The sequence below is a fragment of the Microtus oregoni genome, unplaced genomic scaffold (assembly GCF_018167655.1).
Source record: "Microtus oregoni isolate MIOR12 unplaced genomic scaffold, Mior012 000013F_ref0000133, whole genome shotgun sequence".
Lineage (NCBI taxonomy): Eukaryota > Metazoa > Chordata > Mammalia > Rodentia > Cricetidae > Microtus > Microtus oregoni.
In genome coordinates this window covers 5,609,794-5,629,046 of record NW_024543072.1, presented here as the reverse complement: position 1 = coordinate 5,629,046, position 19,253 = coordinate 5,609,794, and the positions used below count along the sequence as shown (strand labels likewise).

The window sequence follows — 19,253 nt, the reverse complement described above, 5'->3', positions numbered from 1 at the left end:
TTTGCAGGAGCAATCTTAGGATGAATGGGCCTCAATAGAACTTGAATTTGCTCGCACTCAACCTTAAGGTTAGAAGCTGGTCTGCAGATGGTCAGGTGCCCACTGGTCTCTAGACATTGACAAATATACCTGGGGGCAAGATGGACCTGGGTGAGAATCTCCCATCAACTTGTCTATCACTTGAGGTTTACAGCAAGAAGGCAGAGAGCTAACTCAGAAGATGGTATTTTTTTCCCTCTTATAAAGAGGAGGAAGGTTTTGCTCACATACACAATAATAATTTTGAAAACAGAACAAATTTACAAGGTGCTTTTCAAGAACAAATCTGTTCACATTGCTTCCGTCTGCTGTCAGATCAAAATCCAGTATCTTTAGTGTGGCCAGCTCATCTGTTTCACTTTAACTGTCCCTGTTGTTGTCGGGTGACGGAGTCTGCAGGCACATCGAACTGTTGGAGGATCTCACGACAGTCATGCTTTCTCCAGGATTTAGATATGAGGTCTTCTCTGTCTTTGGTCATCCTTATAGCTTACTGCCCTCTGTCTCTTGGGCCATAAGTTCCCTATTTCCTCCTACAGGCAGATGTCACTCATTCATCCGAGATGAACTTAGGTGACCCCACTCTATCCTCTGCTTCCCCTGTGGTAAAAGGCAGCCATACTTTCTTTGGCTTGCTTATTTGTCTATCTTTCTGACTAGGTTATTAGCCCATTGATGAAGGCAGATCTGTCTCTCACAATCACTCCTTTTCTCAGAGATCACACGGATCCTGGCACTTGTTGCTGTTTGTGAAAAAGGGATAGCAAGTCTATCCAAGTAATATTAACTGAACTCTGTGAGCAGTGCTGCCCACCACCTTCAATATGGAGTTGGAAATGAAACCATAGACCCCTTGATCTACCATGGGGTACATCACTAGCCATGCTTACATTTTTTATATATTTTATTCTTTTTTAACTTTTTTGGAAATGATTTCAATTAAAAATTTAAGACAATCACTTATCAGTATTAATGAGTTCAAGAAGCTATCTGGGATTGTTGGATAAGACCTCTTCTTTCAAGAAGAAAAGTTCAGAATATCAAAAGGACACAAAAGGACATTTTTATTTTATTTTCAATTCAAAGTGAAACTTTTCTTAGAAAAATGCTGATCCTGCCCCTTTAAGTTGAATTAACTTAGTGTACTTATTATTTTTTGCATATAACTATCTTATGTTTCCCAGAAGTTTTGAGTACTGGAAAATACATTGGATGAATTCTGTCCACAGAGCTCTTTCTGAAGTCACTCAGTATTCTTTGTTTGGGACCTTATTTGTTATTTTGTTGTTGTTTTAATCAAGGAAAACATTAAAAAACAACAAAAAAACATACCCAAAGATTTTCACATCAAAATGCTGGTTTCTAGTTCCTTCTGAGCAATGTGAAGCTCTGCAGAAAGCCTGACTTCTTCTTGGCTCAGGCAAGAGCTGAGGGGCATGTGGCTGCCTCTTGGGGTAAGAGCGTGCTCTGAGGCCATTTCAGGAGGCATACGGCCCAGGTATTGCTTACCTTGATCTCCACAGCCAGGCAGCTCCAACTGTAGAGTTTAGTCTGAGTCATGAGCTAAGGGAGGGAAAGGTTAGCCAGTGAGTGTCTGAATTAAACATGGGCGTAAGAGCATCCAGGTGACAAGGATCCTGTGACAGCCGGTCTTGAAAGTGTCCCATTTTCATGAAGCCAGAGTTTAATTCCATGAAGTGGCCAGCTAAAGTGTATGTTATGTTCCCAGCACCAGCACTGGCTGCAGAGGCTTGAGGAAGTGCTATCAGGCTTTTTGGCCAAGACAAATGCAGCCTGCTTTCATTTGCTCTTTTGGTTTGAGCCCAGACCTTTCTACGCTCTCTTTTGTGGCTCAGAGAAACCAAATTTCCTCTTGCTGGACCATTTTCATCTCTAATGAATGACTTCCTGCCCTGTATTCTGGGGGCATGGTGCTCTAATGGCTTTCTCAGGCCCTAATGTGAGAGACGGAGAAGCTCAGGAGTGGGAGGAACTAATATTCTCCACTTCCCATCCCTAGTTCCCGTGCTCTTTTGATAGGCCCTTGGGGCTTGCTTCTGACTTCTAGTGGACAGGTCTCAGGTGAGTCTTCCACTTTCCTTCCCCCAAATTGGAAAATGATGGTGTCTGTCTCACTATTAACAATGACATTATATTCTTAAGTTATTCAATAAATGGTGGCGTTTTGTTATGATTACACATAGTCCTTTTAAATAGAAACTGGAATGAGGCCCCTCAAATACTGTCGCAGGAATTCTAAAGCAGGCACTTGCATGTGAGACTCTTCTGAAAAAAAGCGGGCTCTTTCTTGTTCATAATGTGTTGGTATTTTCCAGTTTGCAGACAGTCTTATCTTCCTCAGCGACAGAAGTAACTTCTGTGGTGCATATCTCCCTGTGGTGGAAATGGAATTTGGAGGTCACACTGAGGTCCCTATGCCCACCCCAGAGAGAGAGAGAGAGAGAGAGAGAGAGAGAGAGAGAGAGAGAGAGAGAGAGAGCAGGTCTTGTCTGCCAACACTGACCTCATGGGAACATGACTGCCTATCAGTGGGAACATCATCCTATCCCATGAAATGGAACTTCATTTTCATAATCTTTGTGGAGGTTACAGAGAACAGAATTTTATCCGTCTTTGCCTGGAAAACAACTCCTCATTGAGAATGTTGCCCAAAAGTCAAAAATGAGAAGGATCTTTTTTCTTTTCTCCTTAATTTGAATCACCCCAAATTTCTGTGTTAAGGACAATAGTCAAAGATACGATAATTGTGTTTTAGGTATCTTGTCATTTAATTCTGTCTCCTGAATAATTTGGATAGCATTTATAATCCTGAAGTAACCAGTAGTTGTTTTTTTTTTTAAGTTTTTTTCTTTACCTTGATACAATTTGTTTTTGTTTTTACTTTTGTTTTTTGTTTTTGTTTTTTTGAGACAGGGTTTCTCTGTAGCTTTGGAGCCTGTCCTGGAACTAGCTCTTATAGACCAGGCTTTGACAAAGAACATTTGCCACTGAGTTTAAGGCCCACCTGGGTAATACAGAATGGGTTCATCTTGAGATCGTTAACTTAATTATTTCATGGAAGGTTTTGTTTCTAAATAAGTTCCACTCAGGGGTTTCAGAGCACAAGGCACATCTTTTGGGGGGACTTCCATTTAGTCTTCTCCACTGGCACATTTGTTTTCTTATTGGATAATGCTTAAGAGAAGTCTGCTCTGTGAACGGGTAGCAGGCCGTGCTTGGAAGTGTGAAGATACCGTCTGTGTATTCAGTTTTATGGCCTGAATGGTGCTTCCATAATGGCATCAGCTGTGCTAAGGCCAGGGGTCTTTTACACATAGCTCTCTGTCTCTCTGTCTTTCTTTGTCTCTCTCTGTCTCTGTCTCTCTGTTTCTCTCTGTCTCTGTCTCTGTCTCTCTCTCTCTCTCTCACACACACACACACACCATAATACATGAATAATAATTATTATTATAATGATAATACTATTTTAAATGATCAAAGAGTGTACATATCATAGCTCTACTTTGGTTACACACTATGGACGTGACTGCGCTTTCCACTTTTGGGGCGTGGTGTTCTCTTTTCCCAGCTCCCTGTGTGTTAATAGGAGGGGGTTTTCAAGTCCCACCAGAGGAAGAAGGCTTTGCTGTGAACAAGGGGAATTTCACAGGATTAGATAAAGCCACCTATTTGAAGGTCAGTTCTGCCGTTTCTCATGAATGTGGTGTATTTACCCAATAGAGTCTTATTTGGCCATAAAGAAAAATGAAATCATGCCATTGCAGGAAAAGAAGTAGAAGATGATAAAGTTAAATAAAACAATAAATGAAATAAGCCAGTCTCACAAAGGAAAATATCACATATTCTTTATTATATATTGAATTTAAGGTAGGAAAAGAACATGAACTGAATAGTGGTTCTACTAAGGGTGCAGAAGGAGAAAGGGGTGGTGGGGGTCAAGGGGCAATAGAGAAGTCAATATGATAAAAGTCTACAGTGTGTGTCATAGGCTTACTATTGCTGTGATGGAAACCATGACCAAGGCAACTTGAGGAGGAAAGGGTTTATTTCGCTCACTCTTTTACATCACAGTTCATCATTAAAGGGAATCAGGAGAGAAACTCAAGCAAGGTGGGGGGAATCTGGAGCCAGGAGCTGATGCGGAGGCCATCCATGGAGGAGTGCTGCGTACTGGCTTGCTCCTCCTGCCTTGCTCAGCCTGCTTTCTTATTAAGCCCAGGGAGGACACAACCTATAATGGGCTGGACATCAATTACTAATTTAGAAAATACCCTACAGGCTACATATAGTTGGATCTTACAGAGGCTTTCTCCTCTCTGATGTCTCTAACCTGTGTCAAGTTGACATAAAACCAGCCAGTCCAGTGTGCTTATGTGGAAATGTCTCAATGAAATTCCTTAATATGTATGACTAATGTATGCTAAGAAAGCAAACAGTATATGTGGAAAATGCATTTAATTCCCTGCACTTGCCTAATACCAAAGCATGGCAACAGTGCCCTAGAGTGGGAACTGTGACTTGCTGCCCAGGATTATGAGTTGGTTTTAGCCTGCTATCCCGAGAAAAGATTAACTTCAATGCATGGATTTTTATCAAACATGAATTTTTCTGACACCACCATAAAAGTTAAGAGACAAAACATTTGAATATTGTAAGTGGTTGTTGACTAGAGAGCATCATTGACGTGAAGCAGAATACATTCATTTTTGAGATAATAGTAGAAGTGATGCCACAGTATAAAAAAAAAAGTTGTTTTTAAAATCTTATAAGAATTAATGGTGGTTCCCGTTTTCTGTGGTGGGTGTTTCATAGTCACAAATCTTAAGGTTTGGGACTCAAATAAGGACAGGCTCTGAATTATTATCCTTTATAAACATTTCACAAGCAAGGACAGTGTCTAAATTTTTACTCACTCATAATCATAAATATACAGTAGGAGATTAATTGTCTGGATTAATTTTTCAAAACTCTGATCTAAGATGTCACCGAATTATTATTTAATTTCAGTACTTAATAATCAGTGATTTGAATTCTTTGGGCTTCAGTCATAATTTCAATATTTTTTCAGCGCTGAGAATTGAACCCAGGGTTTTGAGTAAACTAATAGCTTAGAATTTTTATTGAATATTTAAACAGAACCAATACTTCAAATATTTACGGTAATTTTGTGTTTAAATTGAGTGTGCTTTGAAGAGAAGCGGGTATGAAAGATGCCTACGTCTTCTTCATCTTAGTTCTTTCTCTGGATAAAAGCTTGGAAGATGGCTTTGAAACGTTAGGAGATACTAAGATTGATAGTTCTGCAAATTGGTTTTAAGTATTTGAATTTATAACTATCATCGTGTTGCGAAATAACATTGATTTTGGAAGGGCTCACTTCCTTTTGTCGTAATTCAAAACTGCGACAGATCGGGTTTTATAGTAAGCATAAAACCCAGTGAGGTAAGTTCAATGAGGTAAGGTTAGCGTTGGAAGTTTTATTAACAGAATTTTAAGTATTAACACATGACTCACAGTTCCCATGTGTTTTCAGAAATTTTCTGGGACTGAACTGAACATTAAATTTTGAACTTTGGACTAGTCGCTTAAAACCATTTAATTTTAAGTGTAAGAAGTAGCCAAAAACCGAAGTAAGAAAACAGTCTTATGCGGAGTTGGCTGGCCTCCTAACTCACGTATGATAGGAATTCTACATTTCTGATACCAAGCACTTCTAACCCAGCATTGCCATCTTCAGTAGAGTAGGTGTCGTGAGGGACTCAGGTATCATTTTTTGGCAAGCAGGTAAGACAAATGCATCTTTATAATACGAGAGTATAACTTGTGCTATTAATAAGTTGGTGATTGTAACTTTTATAAGCATAGCATGTAGCTATTTAATACTAAATATCCCCAAATTCTAGCTTCTTGAAACAGCTCCACATGGGTGGGATCATATGTCCTTTTCCCTTTGTGTGGCATTGGTGCTAACTGCAGTGCCCAGGAGGAAGACACAGCTCACTGATGTTACCTGGCAGGCCTGAAAGCCCTAACTGAAATGGTCCAATCTCTTATTACATGATTGGGAGAGGCATTACAACAAAGGCTGAAAGCCTTTTAGAAGAAAGGGGCTTCTGTTGGTTTTCAAACAGAGCATTGTCCCTTCCTTACACATTTGCTGAACTTGGTCTCAGTGGCTGCATTTAAATGGGTGAGGGTCTGAAAAAACATGCAGAAATTACCCTAATCAGTTTTCCAGAGAAGCCCTCCCATGGGTCTTAGCCTGTTCCTCCTCTGCACACAGGTTAGCCTCAGGCCAAGTTCTTCATGTCAGAGGTTGTGGGTCACGGAGTCCTTCATCGTTTGGGTGTTTCCCAACATCATGTGTTGTAGGTGTCCAATCCTAATATCTTGATATCTTTTCCACATTTTCTCCAGACTGTTCCTGACCAAGCAGTCTCTTAAATGTCTGCTCCTTTCTTCTATCCAGTATCTAAGGAATAATATTTAATCTCTTCCTTCCTCTCTCCGTGCATGCATAGACCTTCAGTCCTGCCGTCTGTCTCCTGAGGATGTCCCCAAATGGACTACACACAGCTACTTTCCCCTCTTCTCATGGCAGCAGTCTCCCACGTGGCCAGGAGCACTGCTTACTTGTAACCGGGCTCCATATGCTTCTGTGGTCTGTTTTCTATACAACAGTCTGAGGAAATATTTTAAGAAAGAGTAACTTCAAATTGTTGCAGTCTTGTCCAGTGAACAGACTCTGTTAGGCTTTCCTAACATGTTGGTTTTGGTCAGAGGGATATTCTGACATTGCCTTGAACACTTCCTGAATACAGACCTCGAGTCAAACATTTCTGCAATGACATTTTCTTTTGGTGAGAAATACCTTTCCCAACCATCACCTGGCAGCTCTGCTTCGAGGAGCTGAAACCCATACTTGGGTTGCCTTATCTTCCATGACTTTAAATTTGCAGAGCACACACACACACACACACATACACACACACACACACACACGCACAGTTAGTGTACCTTGATTTTTTCTGAGCCCTCATCTTTCTCCTAAGCCTGTGCTAAGCTTGTATTAAAATATATCTTGAATGAAATTTCCAGCTGTGCGTCACTGTTTAAGAAAACAGAATCTGCTGTGGGCATTCATTGTGATTGAGAGAACCAAGTTTGGTTTTTTTTTAATGCACAAAATTACAAAAAAAAAATTCTAAAAAGAAAACATATGTTATGATTTTCTACTGATATTTACAATTTGAATACAGTGCTACAAGACTTGATTTGATTTCTTAGACTTCACATATGTATTTCTCTCCAGTTATCATGAAGTTTATTTTTTTATTAGGGCTGAAGACATAACACCTAGCTGCTCTACCGTCCCCTGTATTCTCATAGCTATATAGTACGGTAAGCCACATACCTGAGTGCCCTGTTAAAGGGGCACTTTCTAACACCTAGAATAATGGCTGACCCCAAAACATATCTTCTTGTTTGTTTACTGGATATGAAAGGGATACCGACAGAGGAGAGATGAAGTCTGAGTCACGACTGGGCGCTCAGTAGGAGGTAGACATAGTCTCATCAGTACAGCTGGTTTCAGTAGCGTAACTGCCAAGGGATATTTTTTCCCAAAAAGTAACTTTTGATATATTTAAAGACTTGTATAAAAATTTTTAATAACAGTGCTTATTTTGAATTCTTCTCTCAACAACACTGCAATGAGATTATGCCAATAGAATCAGTCGGTGTACTCATAGGTAGTTGCTCAGTTCTCTTCTAGAGGTCAGTAGTTTCTAATGGCTATAGAATAAAGCCTATAGGACTGTTGTCAGGACCGCTGTTGCACCAGCCTAGTAGGTCCAGTCTGGAGCATGTCCAAACATTCTCTGAAGTTTCTGTTCTGTCCTGCAGCCGTGTGTCAGCCTAAGACAGTATAATAGTGTTTCCACAGCAGAGTTAGAGAACTTATTTGTTGCTGGACAGAAATATGACCAGAAACATTTCAATACAAAAGAGACCAAATCCTAAACGAAGTTTTATGTTCCAAGAGCTGGAACTTGGAGCCTTACTGGAATCACAGACCTGTCCTTGCAATAGGATATCCATAGGTCACACAGAACTGTTGAGTTCCTAAGGCCTGGCTCATCCTCACTGAGATCTGAAAAGTAAAATATCCCCCATTTTTCATTTTGATTATATGCAGAATAGTGATATTCTAGATATAATGGATTATATTACATATGTTATTAAAACAATCTTACTGTTCTGTTTAATAATGTAGCTCTTAGAACATCTAAAGTTCCAGGTGTGGCTTATATTATCATATTGACTTGGAAACAAGGGCTTGTGTTTTGTTCCTAGAAGGGTGGACATGCCTGATCTAGCCAGTCTACAACACTTATCAAGAAAAGTCATCCTCACATCAGTTATGGTAATAGATCAGTTTTCAAATGCTCATCAACTGCAGAGAATATCAAGGTGATTTTTGTAGCTAAGTCTGTGTTGTTAGCCTTCAATAAAAGCCTATCAAACTACTTAGCTGCCCTGGAGTATTTATTCCCAGTTGGGAAACATATGTATCCATACACAGAGACACATCCCAGCACCTACACACATATCATGCATTGTGTGCTGAAATATTTTAAAGTTGTTGTTGGATGATATACAACACTGTGGTCCATGTTAGAGCACAAAGCATTACCTGCTGGTTCTCTGCTCTTCCTGTGGACTGTTGATCATCCAGCCTTTATTGCATTCCTACAGTACATAAATCACTGGATTAGAGGGTGCAGAAAGCAAAGTAATAAAATATAATCACAATAACAAAAATTTATTGAGTGTTTCTGGGTGCCAGCACTGTGCTAAGTTCCTTACTTCTGTTATTATTTAATCCTAAGAACAACTGGATGAAGGAGGCAGTGTTACTGTCTTCATTTCATGCATCACATTTTATTCATGCATAAAGAAGGTCTGTGGGGGAGCTCACAGTCATTGCTATGAGTTGGTTGGACATGTATCTGCAATTCTGCCTGTTTGTGAAGAGCTGTTTGTCTGAACGCGTGGTTTCTATCCATTGAACTTAATGCTGTAGGTTTAAGGAGAGTCTTCCTTTTGCACTCATTCTTCCTCTTCCCCAAGTCCATGATACCTAACTCACATGTTCATTCCCAAAGACTCTGACTCTGCTTCCTTTGAGTTTTGTCCTTCGATCTTTTTATTTTTTTCCCTTTATTTTAGCGTGAAGTAAAAAAAGAGCTAAAGTAGAATTTGAGGTCCTATGTGTAAAAGAGAACAGGGATTTTCATTTCCTCCAAATTCATGGTAATGTGTAAAACATCTAGTTTTAAGATGCATACATATTATTAAATCTGGAAGTTATCACAACCGTTTTTGAGTGGTTTAAGGCCTCATAGTCTTTATTCTACCCATGCTAGTACTGGGGTTTGTGGAGGAGTCCTTTCCTTCAGTCCCTTGAGGAGCCAGACTTTCAGAGATTCTGGAATCTTGCAACTCTACCATCTACAAAGTGTGGCTTCCAGGATTTCCTAAGGAATGACCGAGTATTGGTACAGGGCCAACAGGGAGTACATTTGTACTGCAGCATTTGGGCTTATATCTCATGACTAAAACCCCAGGCTTCATCTTTCTGTGATAGAGCTAGAAATCCTAATCTTGTTCAGCATTCAGGAAGGAAAAGAGTTGGGTGTGAATGAGATTGAGTAGTTGCCACAGCAAGATTAGGGGTTGAGGTTATTTTGGTGTTTGTATCTTTGGAAGCTGTGTATGTTATATATCCTTCCAATTTGGAAACTGTCTTCTCATTTGAATGATTGTGAGTTGAATCAAATTCAAATAGACCCTTAACCCAAGTCTACTATTAGGCAAAACAAACAAGCGGAAGGAGTTTGGATGTGAAATAAACCATCTTGGGAGTCTTTGTGAGTGTTCTAGGCTCATTATCTTTTAAAGTTGCTCTTTATGAAGGCATGTTTGTTTTGTTCTAGAAGAAGAGTCAAGTAAATCATGAGTAGCATTTAGTCTGTGACAGTTTTCAAATGTTCCCTTTTCCATCAAGTGTTTTCCATTTGTAGTAAGGAAGGCTGCTTGTTGTCCACTTGTTCCCGACTGCTCAGCCCCAAAATAATAACACAGAAACTATATCATTTAAATTACTTTTTGGCCCCTTAGCTCTTGCTTCTTATTGGCTAATCCTTACATCTTAATTTAACCCATTTCTATTAATCTGTGTATCATCACATGGTAGTGGCTTACCAGGTAAAGTTCCAGTGTCTGTGTCCAGCTGGGCTACATGGCTTCACATCAGCTTCACCTCCTTTCTCTCAGGATTCAGTTTAGTTCTCCCTGCCTACCTAAGTTCTGTTCTACCCTATCAGGCCAAGCCAGTTTCTTTATTGAATAATGGTAATCACAGCATACAGAGGGAAATCTCACATCACCCCCCCCTTTTCTGTTTAAATAAAAAGGAAGGTTTTAACTTTAACATAGTTAAATTGCATATAACAAAACAGGTATCAAGCAATAATTACAGTTACAATATTTATATCTACTTTATCTTTTGTCATAACTACGGAAAACTATAACTATAAATTTTTCAACTCCATCGAAGACTCTAGAAGGATATAATATTACCTAAGTAAACAGGGAGTGCTTTGTAAGCAACTTCCAAAACTCTAGAATTGACAGAGACATCTCACTGCCTAGACAGTCACCCAAAGTTTTTCTATATTGCTGGGGCATCCAATCTTCAGCCTACAGTCCCATAGTATCCAGCAGACTTTTCCATGAAGCAGAAAATTTCAAAGACAGGTCTACCTATATTGGCAGTTTGTCAGTCACTTTTTTCTGTATTCTGCAGAATGTCAGGCAGACTCTTTCATGAAGCAGGAACTTGCAAGGACCATCTCACCTTTAGGCAAGTTCAACAGTAATTTCTCTGTGGGTACTGCCTATCCAGTTAAGCAGTCCAGGCAAGAGCAGTTTCTTGCCCAAATGCTATCCAACTCCATAAGAAGCCTCTTTGATGCCCATCATCCTCTTGAAGTAATTGGCACTGCTAGGAGCAGATATGTCTCATTGTCATGAAAAGCCCTAAGTTTTTAAAACATTTTAAATGCCATAATCTGAAGGTCTCTGAAAGATTTGAAGAATGCCTATCCATCTGAAATACATCTCTACATCTAGAAAATCTAACATGAGTACAAGCTTGACTATTATAGATGACTATCTATTAAGCTATATTTCTTAATTATACATTACATTTTTAAATGAACACAATATTTCAAACACAATAACTCAATCAAGAGAAGAAATACAAATATAATAAAATTGACTTCAAATTTGTATCAATAAACCAATCTACAACAAAGCAAATCTCTATAGCATATCCCTCTTTAAATGTAAAGAAATATTTATGAACAATATTTGGGAATATGGGCATAGTTCTTCTCCAAAATGCTTCCTGATTTTTATTGGGCAAAGTAATTTTTTGAGGGGTGTTCAAGGTGACCTTTCAGATCCATCAAAGCACATTAGTCTGGAATTAATCCACAGGTTCTCATCTTCTGGGGAAAAACAAAAGAACTTCTTTTCTAAAGCAATATATCCTTAGACCCAAATTTTGTAAATAAGATACCTTTAAAGTATATATATGTGGTTTCTTCACAGTCAAAAATTCAAAGAAAACACAATAATATAATCCAGACTCTCTGTGCATTCTCCATCTTTACATGGCTTATTTGTTTTAAATCTATTATTTTTTATTATCTTTACTCCTTTAATCTATGATTGTCTATACTCTGTCTCTTCAAAGACTTTACCTTTTTTAAACTATTTACTTCCTTTTATAACTATTTTTTTTCCATATCTCTCCCAATCCTACGTACGTTTATCCAACACTGTGACCCATTTAGAGGTCTTTTATGTCTGAATCTGTTCCCTTGTGTATCTGTAATTCTTTACTGTCCTGGAGCATTTCTTAAAATACCGAGTGCTTCTTAAAAACTTAAGCTGAAGCATGACTAGGATGTATACGGCCCTGCCTGCTTGCTCTGCACAGTTCAACATGGTAGAAGTCCGTTCACTGCCCCTGCAAGCCATGCCCATTGCCCCAGTTCCAAGTATGCAGTGGCTCTGTGTTGACCCATTATGCAGTTTGTAACATACTGCTTACAAACCTCATTTACATGCTCAGTCTCCTGAAAGAGCCAGAAGTCACACTGGCAGCACAGCCCAGAAAGCTATCATTTCAAAATACCATGGCTTTTTTTTTCTGCTACCACTGAGTCAGGAAAACCTCTCTTAAAGGAGCTGCATCACATGGCCAGCAAACAGCAAGATGCTGTGTTAAACTCTGTATTTTTGAGTCTAGAATTCCTTTTCAAGCCTTCTCAGGTTTTAAGTGGATTATAATCAACCATGTTGGCACCAATTGTATAGTAATGGGCTGCTTGTTCATTCCGGCTACCCAGAACCGAAATAATCACACAGAAATCATATTATTTACATCACTGCTTGACCCATTAGCTCTAGCTTCTTATTGGCTAACTCTTACATCCTCTCAAGTGTTGCTGTTGTTATAAGATTGACAAAAACCACTTGATTTTAAAATTATATCTTTTACGTCAAGTGGCACTTGGGGTTTTGTCACAGTCTTGAAACTGTCTGTGAAGGCCCACATAAAATCTGTCAGAGAGCTCAGGTGCTCTTTATTCAGAACCTTTAGAAGCATACCTCACTATTGTGACTGGTTAAAATTCCTGGGCGCTGACATGAAGATCAATAATGCTTAACTATGATTTTGGCAATTTTTGGCAATTTCATTGCCAAAGTGCTTTCCAGCAAGTTATTACCTGAAACCTAAGTGATAACAAATGCTTTATTTTATACTGCAAGATAAAAAGTTACATTTTCATGTTACATGTTTTTATGGATTCACACACATGGACAGAGACACACACATACGTGAATGCACAGGCACACACATCTGAATCCAAAGGAGATGAGCAATTCTCCTAAAATGGAAAGCTGTTGCTAGTTTAAACACCAGACAGCTAAGCCTCATGTGGTTAACTGATATGGGAGAAATAGGAGTTCAGCTGTATGGGTCTTTGTGCATTGATTATATCATACAATTCTCATTTCTTTCTATTTTTTTTCTGGGAAATGATAGCACTTTTTTGCTTTGCCAGGTATTATTATTGAGTCAACTGCCAAAGTTTAAGAGAGAGTGTCAAAGGCTCTTAAAATTATTTGGTGTTGAGTGAAGGACAAAGAAAGGTATTCAACATTTTCAAGCAGTTCAACTTTTATCTTTCTACCTGATGTTGGCCCATGACTTAGAAAGGCTTTCCTAACTTCTTTCTCTCTTTTTTTCTAATGATGTTTGCTGTTGGCAGCATGTGAGTAGCAGAACTTTAATCTACTCACTGATACCCATTTTAGAGTTATACACTCTAATTTTTCATAGGCTCTGCTCTTTTCTTGCCTACTCTTCACTATCTTTAAACTTCAGCACTCTAGAAGGCCTGCATGCCTGCTTGTGGTTTTGCACCATCTGGAAGTTCAAGTTTGACTTTAGAAATGATGTCATACTTGCTTACTGCAAGCTGAGCTAATGTTGGTTGAGAATTGGATGCAGTTCAGGTCAGTTATTTATTTATTTATTTTTTTAAAGAGCCTCACGTTTTTTTCTTTTTCTTTTTCCTTCTTGATTCTAGGAGACTGTACCAAGCTTTTAAGATAGACTAAAGGTGATTGAAGGCCATGATACAAATTCCTTTGAAGTGAAGTTCATGCTTTATGGCTCACGGAAAATAAACTCCCCAAAAGAAGACCTCAGCTGGCACAGGCATTTCCCTGCCATGTTGAGTTTGGGTGTTATGAGTAGTATGTTGATCACAGCCATCCTTGCTCTGTTTCAATCCAGGAAGAACATTCTCGTAGAGGGGCTCGCTTTTAATCTCTTATGAGCTCAGGATAGTTCATCAGGGCACTGCCAAATCCCAGGTGGTGAGGAAGTGCCATAAATGCTGTTTGTACTCTTCATCAGTGTGAAGCTACTTCTTCCAAATGTTTGCAACCCACTTCTGTTCTCATCCTTGCATATTGGGATTTACTTCTATCCCAATTTTGTTGGTGGACATTTCCTTCTGGTCCACACATAGAGCATCCTGCTTTGATAGCTAGGATGCAGGCCTAAGCCACCAACTGTCAAATATTTCTTCTCTGAATCTCACTGAGTGAGCTCATGTGAAAACACCTATGATTGATGAAAACTGTTTCAAATGGCAGCTATACTGTGGAACAGTACATTCTGCTGTTTATCAAGGAGCTGTTCAAATGACCTTGCTTTGAATATGAAGTGCAAATCCTATTTTGTTATTTGATAAGATAACCCGAAGAAAGTAACGGTGATGTTCTGGTTGGCAGATGACGTCAACTTTAGATACTGATGAGCCACTTCAGAACCTGAGATGCTTAGGTAGAAGCCGAGGGTTTTCATTGTGAAGGTTTGGGGATCAAAATCGCTCCTAAAACCTTTTTTGCCAGCCTGTTTACCCAGGTCAATGCATAGGAAGAGGCATAGCTATCATATGTGAAGAACCTGCAGTTCTCAGTCTCTGATCACAGAATCTCTACCCTTTCTGGTAGTGCAGTCAGAATCACTGCCTCATAGCTCCAGGCTCCCGACATCTCTCCTCAATGGCAATTCCCAGCTCTGTCCTCTCTTCTGGGGCAGAAACTGTAAAAGCCTCTGACGTTTTAGAATACAGTTTTGGTGCACACACCCATTTTTGGACAGGGGTAAACAAAGAAGATTCTCCAGGAACTTCCTTGTTGTAAACATTATCCTCTCCTGACATAACATTATCCTCTTTTGGCAAATGTCTACCCCAAGGTATCCTCTCCTGAGGTAGTTTACCCAAGTAAAATACCAAAAAGTACCAGGCATCGAGAGTCTAGATGCTGCGGCTAAAGTTGGGGAAGGGGAGAGTTCCTTGCCCTGATCTTCACAGACCTGGGCCCAACATGTGTCCTTACAGTGTTCCAAGTTGCTTCTTCACTGTGTTCACGAGTCTTTTTATTTTGCATTATTATGGTATTCTTATAGCCTACACTTTTTAAATTTTAAGTCTACACTATGATATACAGAGGCAAAATTCTCAACACAAATTGGTAGGCACACAATAGTCTTCCACTTCTTGTTGCCAATCTTTGTTTTTTTTTCCTCAAGGCTAACACTTCTAACCCTTTTTGCCTGGTTATTTTTCCTTCTTGTGGTTGATGCTGCTGCTGACTGTTAATTTTCTGTTGTGGAGAGCAAGGGTCAGACATCTGTCTCTGTATCAAGGGTCACCACACTATCCCATCATCCATAAGTAACCTGTTGTCTTCCGACCCCTTTGTTCTCTCAGAAGGCTTATGTGATACTTTAGTTTCCAGACTTGGTTTTGTTGTTGTTTGTTCTCTTGGTCATGAAAGAGAAGGGTATGTTTGCTAATTCTTGGTTGAATATTTATATTTTTTTCAATTTGATTGAAACTCCAAATCTAGCTATTTTGACATATGAATTATAAAACTATGAGGTTTTGTGAGTTTTGATAATTCTTTCATCATATTTCTACCCTCTTAATCAATTCGAGAACAGAATTTCCTTCCCATGGACTTACATAAAGACTTTACAGACTGAAAGTGAAAAGGCAATACTCCTGCGAGTCTCTGTCTCTTGATCTCTCTTGTGTTTCCTTCCAAGTAGCCATACTTATTGTCCCTTCTTAAGGAAACGCGGAATGAAATGGCTATGCCCACATCAGACAATACATACTCACTCAGGGCCTCTGATCTTTACACATTCACTCAAGGCTTCCTCTGCACTTTTATTATTACCTCTTTGGAAAATTGATTAATCTAAGCATTATGGGGTGACAGTGTGGTTGTTTGAATGAGCATGATCCACATACAATCACATATTTGAATGCTTGTCCTCCATTGATGCTCTATTAGGAAGAAATAGGCAGTGCATCCTTTTGAGGGGAGGTGTGTCTTTGTTGGAAGAGGTTTGTCACTTGGCATGGGCTTTTGAAAGCTCAAACGTTCACACAAGGCCCAGTGTCTCTCTGTTTGATGCCTGTTAAACAGGATGCAAAGCTCTCAGCTACTGCTCTAGCTCCATGCCTGTCTGATTCCCACCGTGATGATAATGGACTAGCCCTCCGAGGCTGTAAGCAGATCCCAATGAAATAAGTGATTCCTCTTTTAAGAGTTTCCTTAGTTATAACGTCTCCTAACAGCACTAGAACAGTATCTAAGACAGACAGAACCATTCAGATGCCATCACTGATATCTGCTAAAATGGAAGTACAATAATTTTAGTAAAGATGTCTAATCTTTTTTTTAACATCCAATTGAGAAATCAGATGCCTTGGGAGTAACGCATTAGATATCATTGTTTATCAAAAATTTCCTTGGAAAAACTTGTAGGTAGTTATTAATAATAATTAGGAACAATAAGCCTTCATATAATATGTCACAGTTGCTCTTAGAAACTGGCATGATCTATATTTGTAAACATGAGTGAGAATATGATATAAATTGATAAGGAGAATTTGAAAAGACAAAATTAATTTCAGTGGTTTTCATATTTTTGTATTGTCTTTTTTGATACTTCAATGATACTTTTCTTTTATAATCTGATCGGAGTAGTGTAGAAGTAAAACTTATTTTGTGTGTGTGGTATCCAGAATGTTAAATTAAACATAAGGCTTGGGGCTGGGGAGATGGCCCTGTAAGTATGAGTTTGGAATCCCAGCATCCAGGGAAAAGCCAAATGTGACAACATTCATCTATAATCCCAGTTCTGGGGAGGCAGAGACAGGAGGAGCCCTGGGACTTTCTGGCCAGTTAGTATAACTGGAATAACAGTGAAGCATGGGTTCAGTAAGATACCATGTCTGGAAAAATAGTAATAAGCCAGGGTGGGGAACACTTAAAGATATCACTTCTCCTCACCTCGTGCACTTCATGTGGTTGAACACATATGTTCACATGCATCCTCGCATACATATATTCATAATCACATGAATACATACATATGCTACATATAAAGACAAATAAAAATACATAGAGCTTATGTTTTTTTCGTTTAACTAGTAACATTCGATAAATGAGAGTTTTGATTTTCTATTGTTTGATCTCAGGTAGAAATAAGAATTCTTTAGTTTTTGAGAAAGTGTCTGGAACGCGATCATTATCCCACTTGAGAATGACTGTTTGTTCCCATGCCTTTCCTTGCCCTGGCAGCGCAGCTTCCTTCTGGCCCATGCGTTTTTCTAGTTTAGCAGTTCCTCTGCGTGTCTGTCTTCTTTATCCAGATGTTCTCTGGTTCTCCGTGTACTTGGAAGACCCTGCAAAACATGAGCAATGTTTTCCCTCCCAGGCATCTCATGTGGAGGAATCAGTGTGCCTTGTTCACTAACCTCAGGAAACATACTGTTTCCCGTGAGTAGGGAAATAAACACAGAGACATGCTACTATTTTGTAATGCCTTATTTCCCAAAACCTATATAGAGTTTTCTTTTTAAGTACCACTCTTCAGCTATTAGCACATCGTGGTAGATTATAGGCTTTAAAATTCATGGCGTTGACTTAAAAAGGATTCATTTATTCTTATTTTATGCATATGGATGTTTTGCTTACATGTTTGTGTACCATGTGTATCCACAGTTGCCAGAGGAGGGTGTAGGAACCCGTGGAGTTGGTTGGATTCCTTGGAGATGGTTGTTAGGCACCATGTAGATACCAGAATTGAGCCTGGGTCATCTCAAAGAACGGGCAGCCAGTACTCTTAACCTTTGAGCGGCTTCTCTAGCCCCCACCAAGGTGTCTTTGAACAGAGACTTAATTGTGATGTACTGCAGGACTCTCTGCTGCCACCCCCACCGCAGTCGCCTGCTGATTACCAACAACCTCCCTGGAAAACCAAGTCCCGCACTGGTTACTGAAAACCTCTATATAAAACTGAACCTTCCACCTTTTTCCTCATTTCAGGTAGATGCGCTGAGATTACGCCTGGAAGAGAAAGAATCTTTTCTCAATAAGAAAACGAAACAGTTGCAAGACCTCACAGAAGAGAAGGGAACCCTAGCTGGAGAGATCCGTGACATGAAAGATATGTTAGAAGTAAAGGAAAGAAAAATCAATGTTCTTCAGAAAAAAGTGAGTAGCTGATACAAGTCCTCAAAGATGGGTGTTGTTATCATGCATGTTTGACGTTTCAGAGAGCTTTGGAACTGTGGGAGATAGAGTATCTTTAAAATTTAGATTAGGATATATCAGTTTTTTACTTACTGGTATTTAATTTACTAAGAGTTCTACTGTGTCATTTTTAGCATGACCTGTGCATTTTCTATTTGATTGCCCAAGAAACAGAGTTGTTTTTTTTAAAAAAAATTGCAATCTTAAGCAATAAGGAATTATATTCCAATTTATATACAAATCTAAAACGCAAATCAGCCAGGATAAGAGCTGAAGTTGTATCTCAGTGGGAAGAACATGTGTGGGACCCTGAGTTCAGTGTCTTGTAATGGAAAGACTAATAGATGGAAAAAAAAATTGCGGTGTGGCTTGGGCAGTGTGTGGGGCCACTGGCAGTGGGCCCAGGATCAAACTTTAACACGTGAACTGACTTTGTGGAGTTTATTCTCTATGGAGAGGTACCTTGCTCAGCTTAGGCATGGAGGTTAGGGGGAAACCTTGGTCCTGCCTCAAGAATGGGATGGAACAGTCATAGTTGATTTTCCAGGCAAGGCCTTAACCTCTCTGAGGAGCAGCTGTGGTGATGTGTTAGGGGGAGTGGGAGGAGAGGAGGGAGGAGAACTAGGATTGGTATGTAAAAAATTAATTAATAAATAAAAAAGAAGAAAAATTCCTAAGTGGTGATTTTAATGTTTTTCATTATGAAAGTTGACCAGTGTATTTAGGGATTGTGTCTTAAGATGTATCTTTGATATACTTTACAGTTAGATAAACTTTGATTGATCACATCTTGTTGTCTTTATCCATTCCTCCTGCTATAACAAACCATCTGAGACTGAGTGTTTTATAAAAAGTGGAGAGTGTACAAGTTCAACCATAGTAACCTAATAAGATACTCAGCCTCATTAAGGCCCGTCTTTTCTCCT

General features: G+C 39.2%; 1 protein-coding gene across 8 annotated transcripts in view; it reads left to right on the top strand.

Annotated features, from left to right (window-relative positions):
• Erc2 (ELKS/RAB6-interacting/CAST family member 2) overlaps positions 1–19,253 on the top strand; it is an 892,417-nt gene that overhangs the window by 344,748 nt on the left and 528,416 nt on the right. For all 8 annotated transcript variants that reach the window (XM_041662605.1, XM_041662600.1, XM_041662604.1 and 5 more), the window contains one exon: positions 18,121–18,288. In XM_041662605.1, the coding sequence (XP_041518539.1) occupies positions 18,121–18,288 (168 nt within the window). The remainder of the gene's footprint in view (positions 1–18,120; positions 18,289–19,253) is intronic.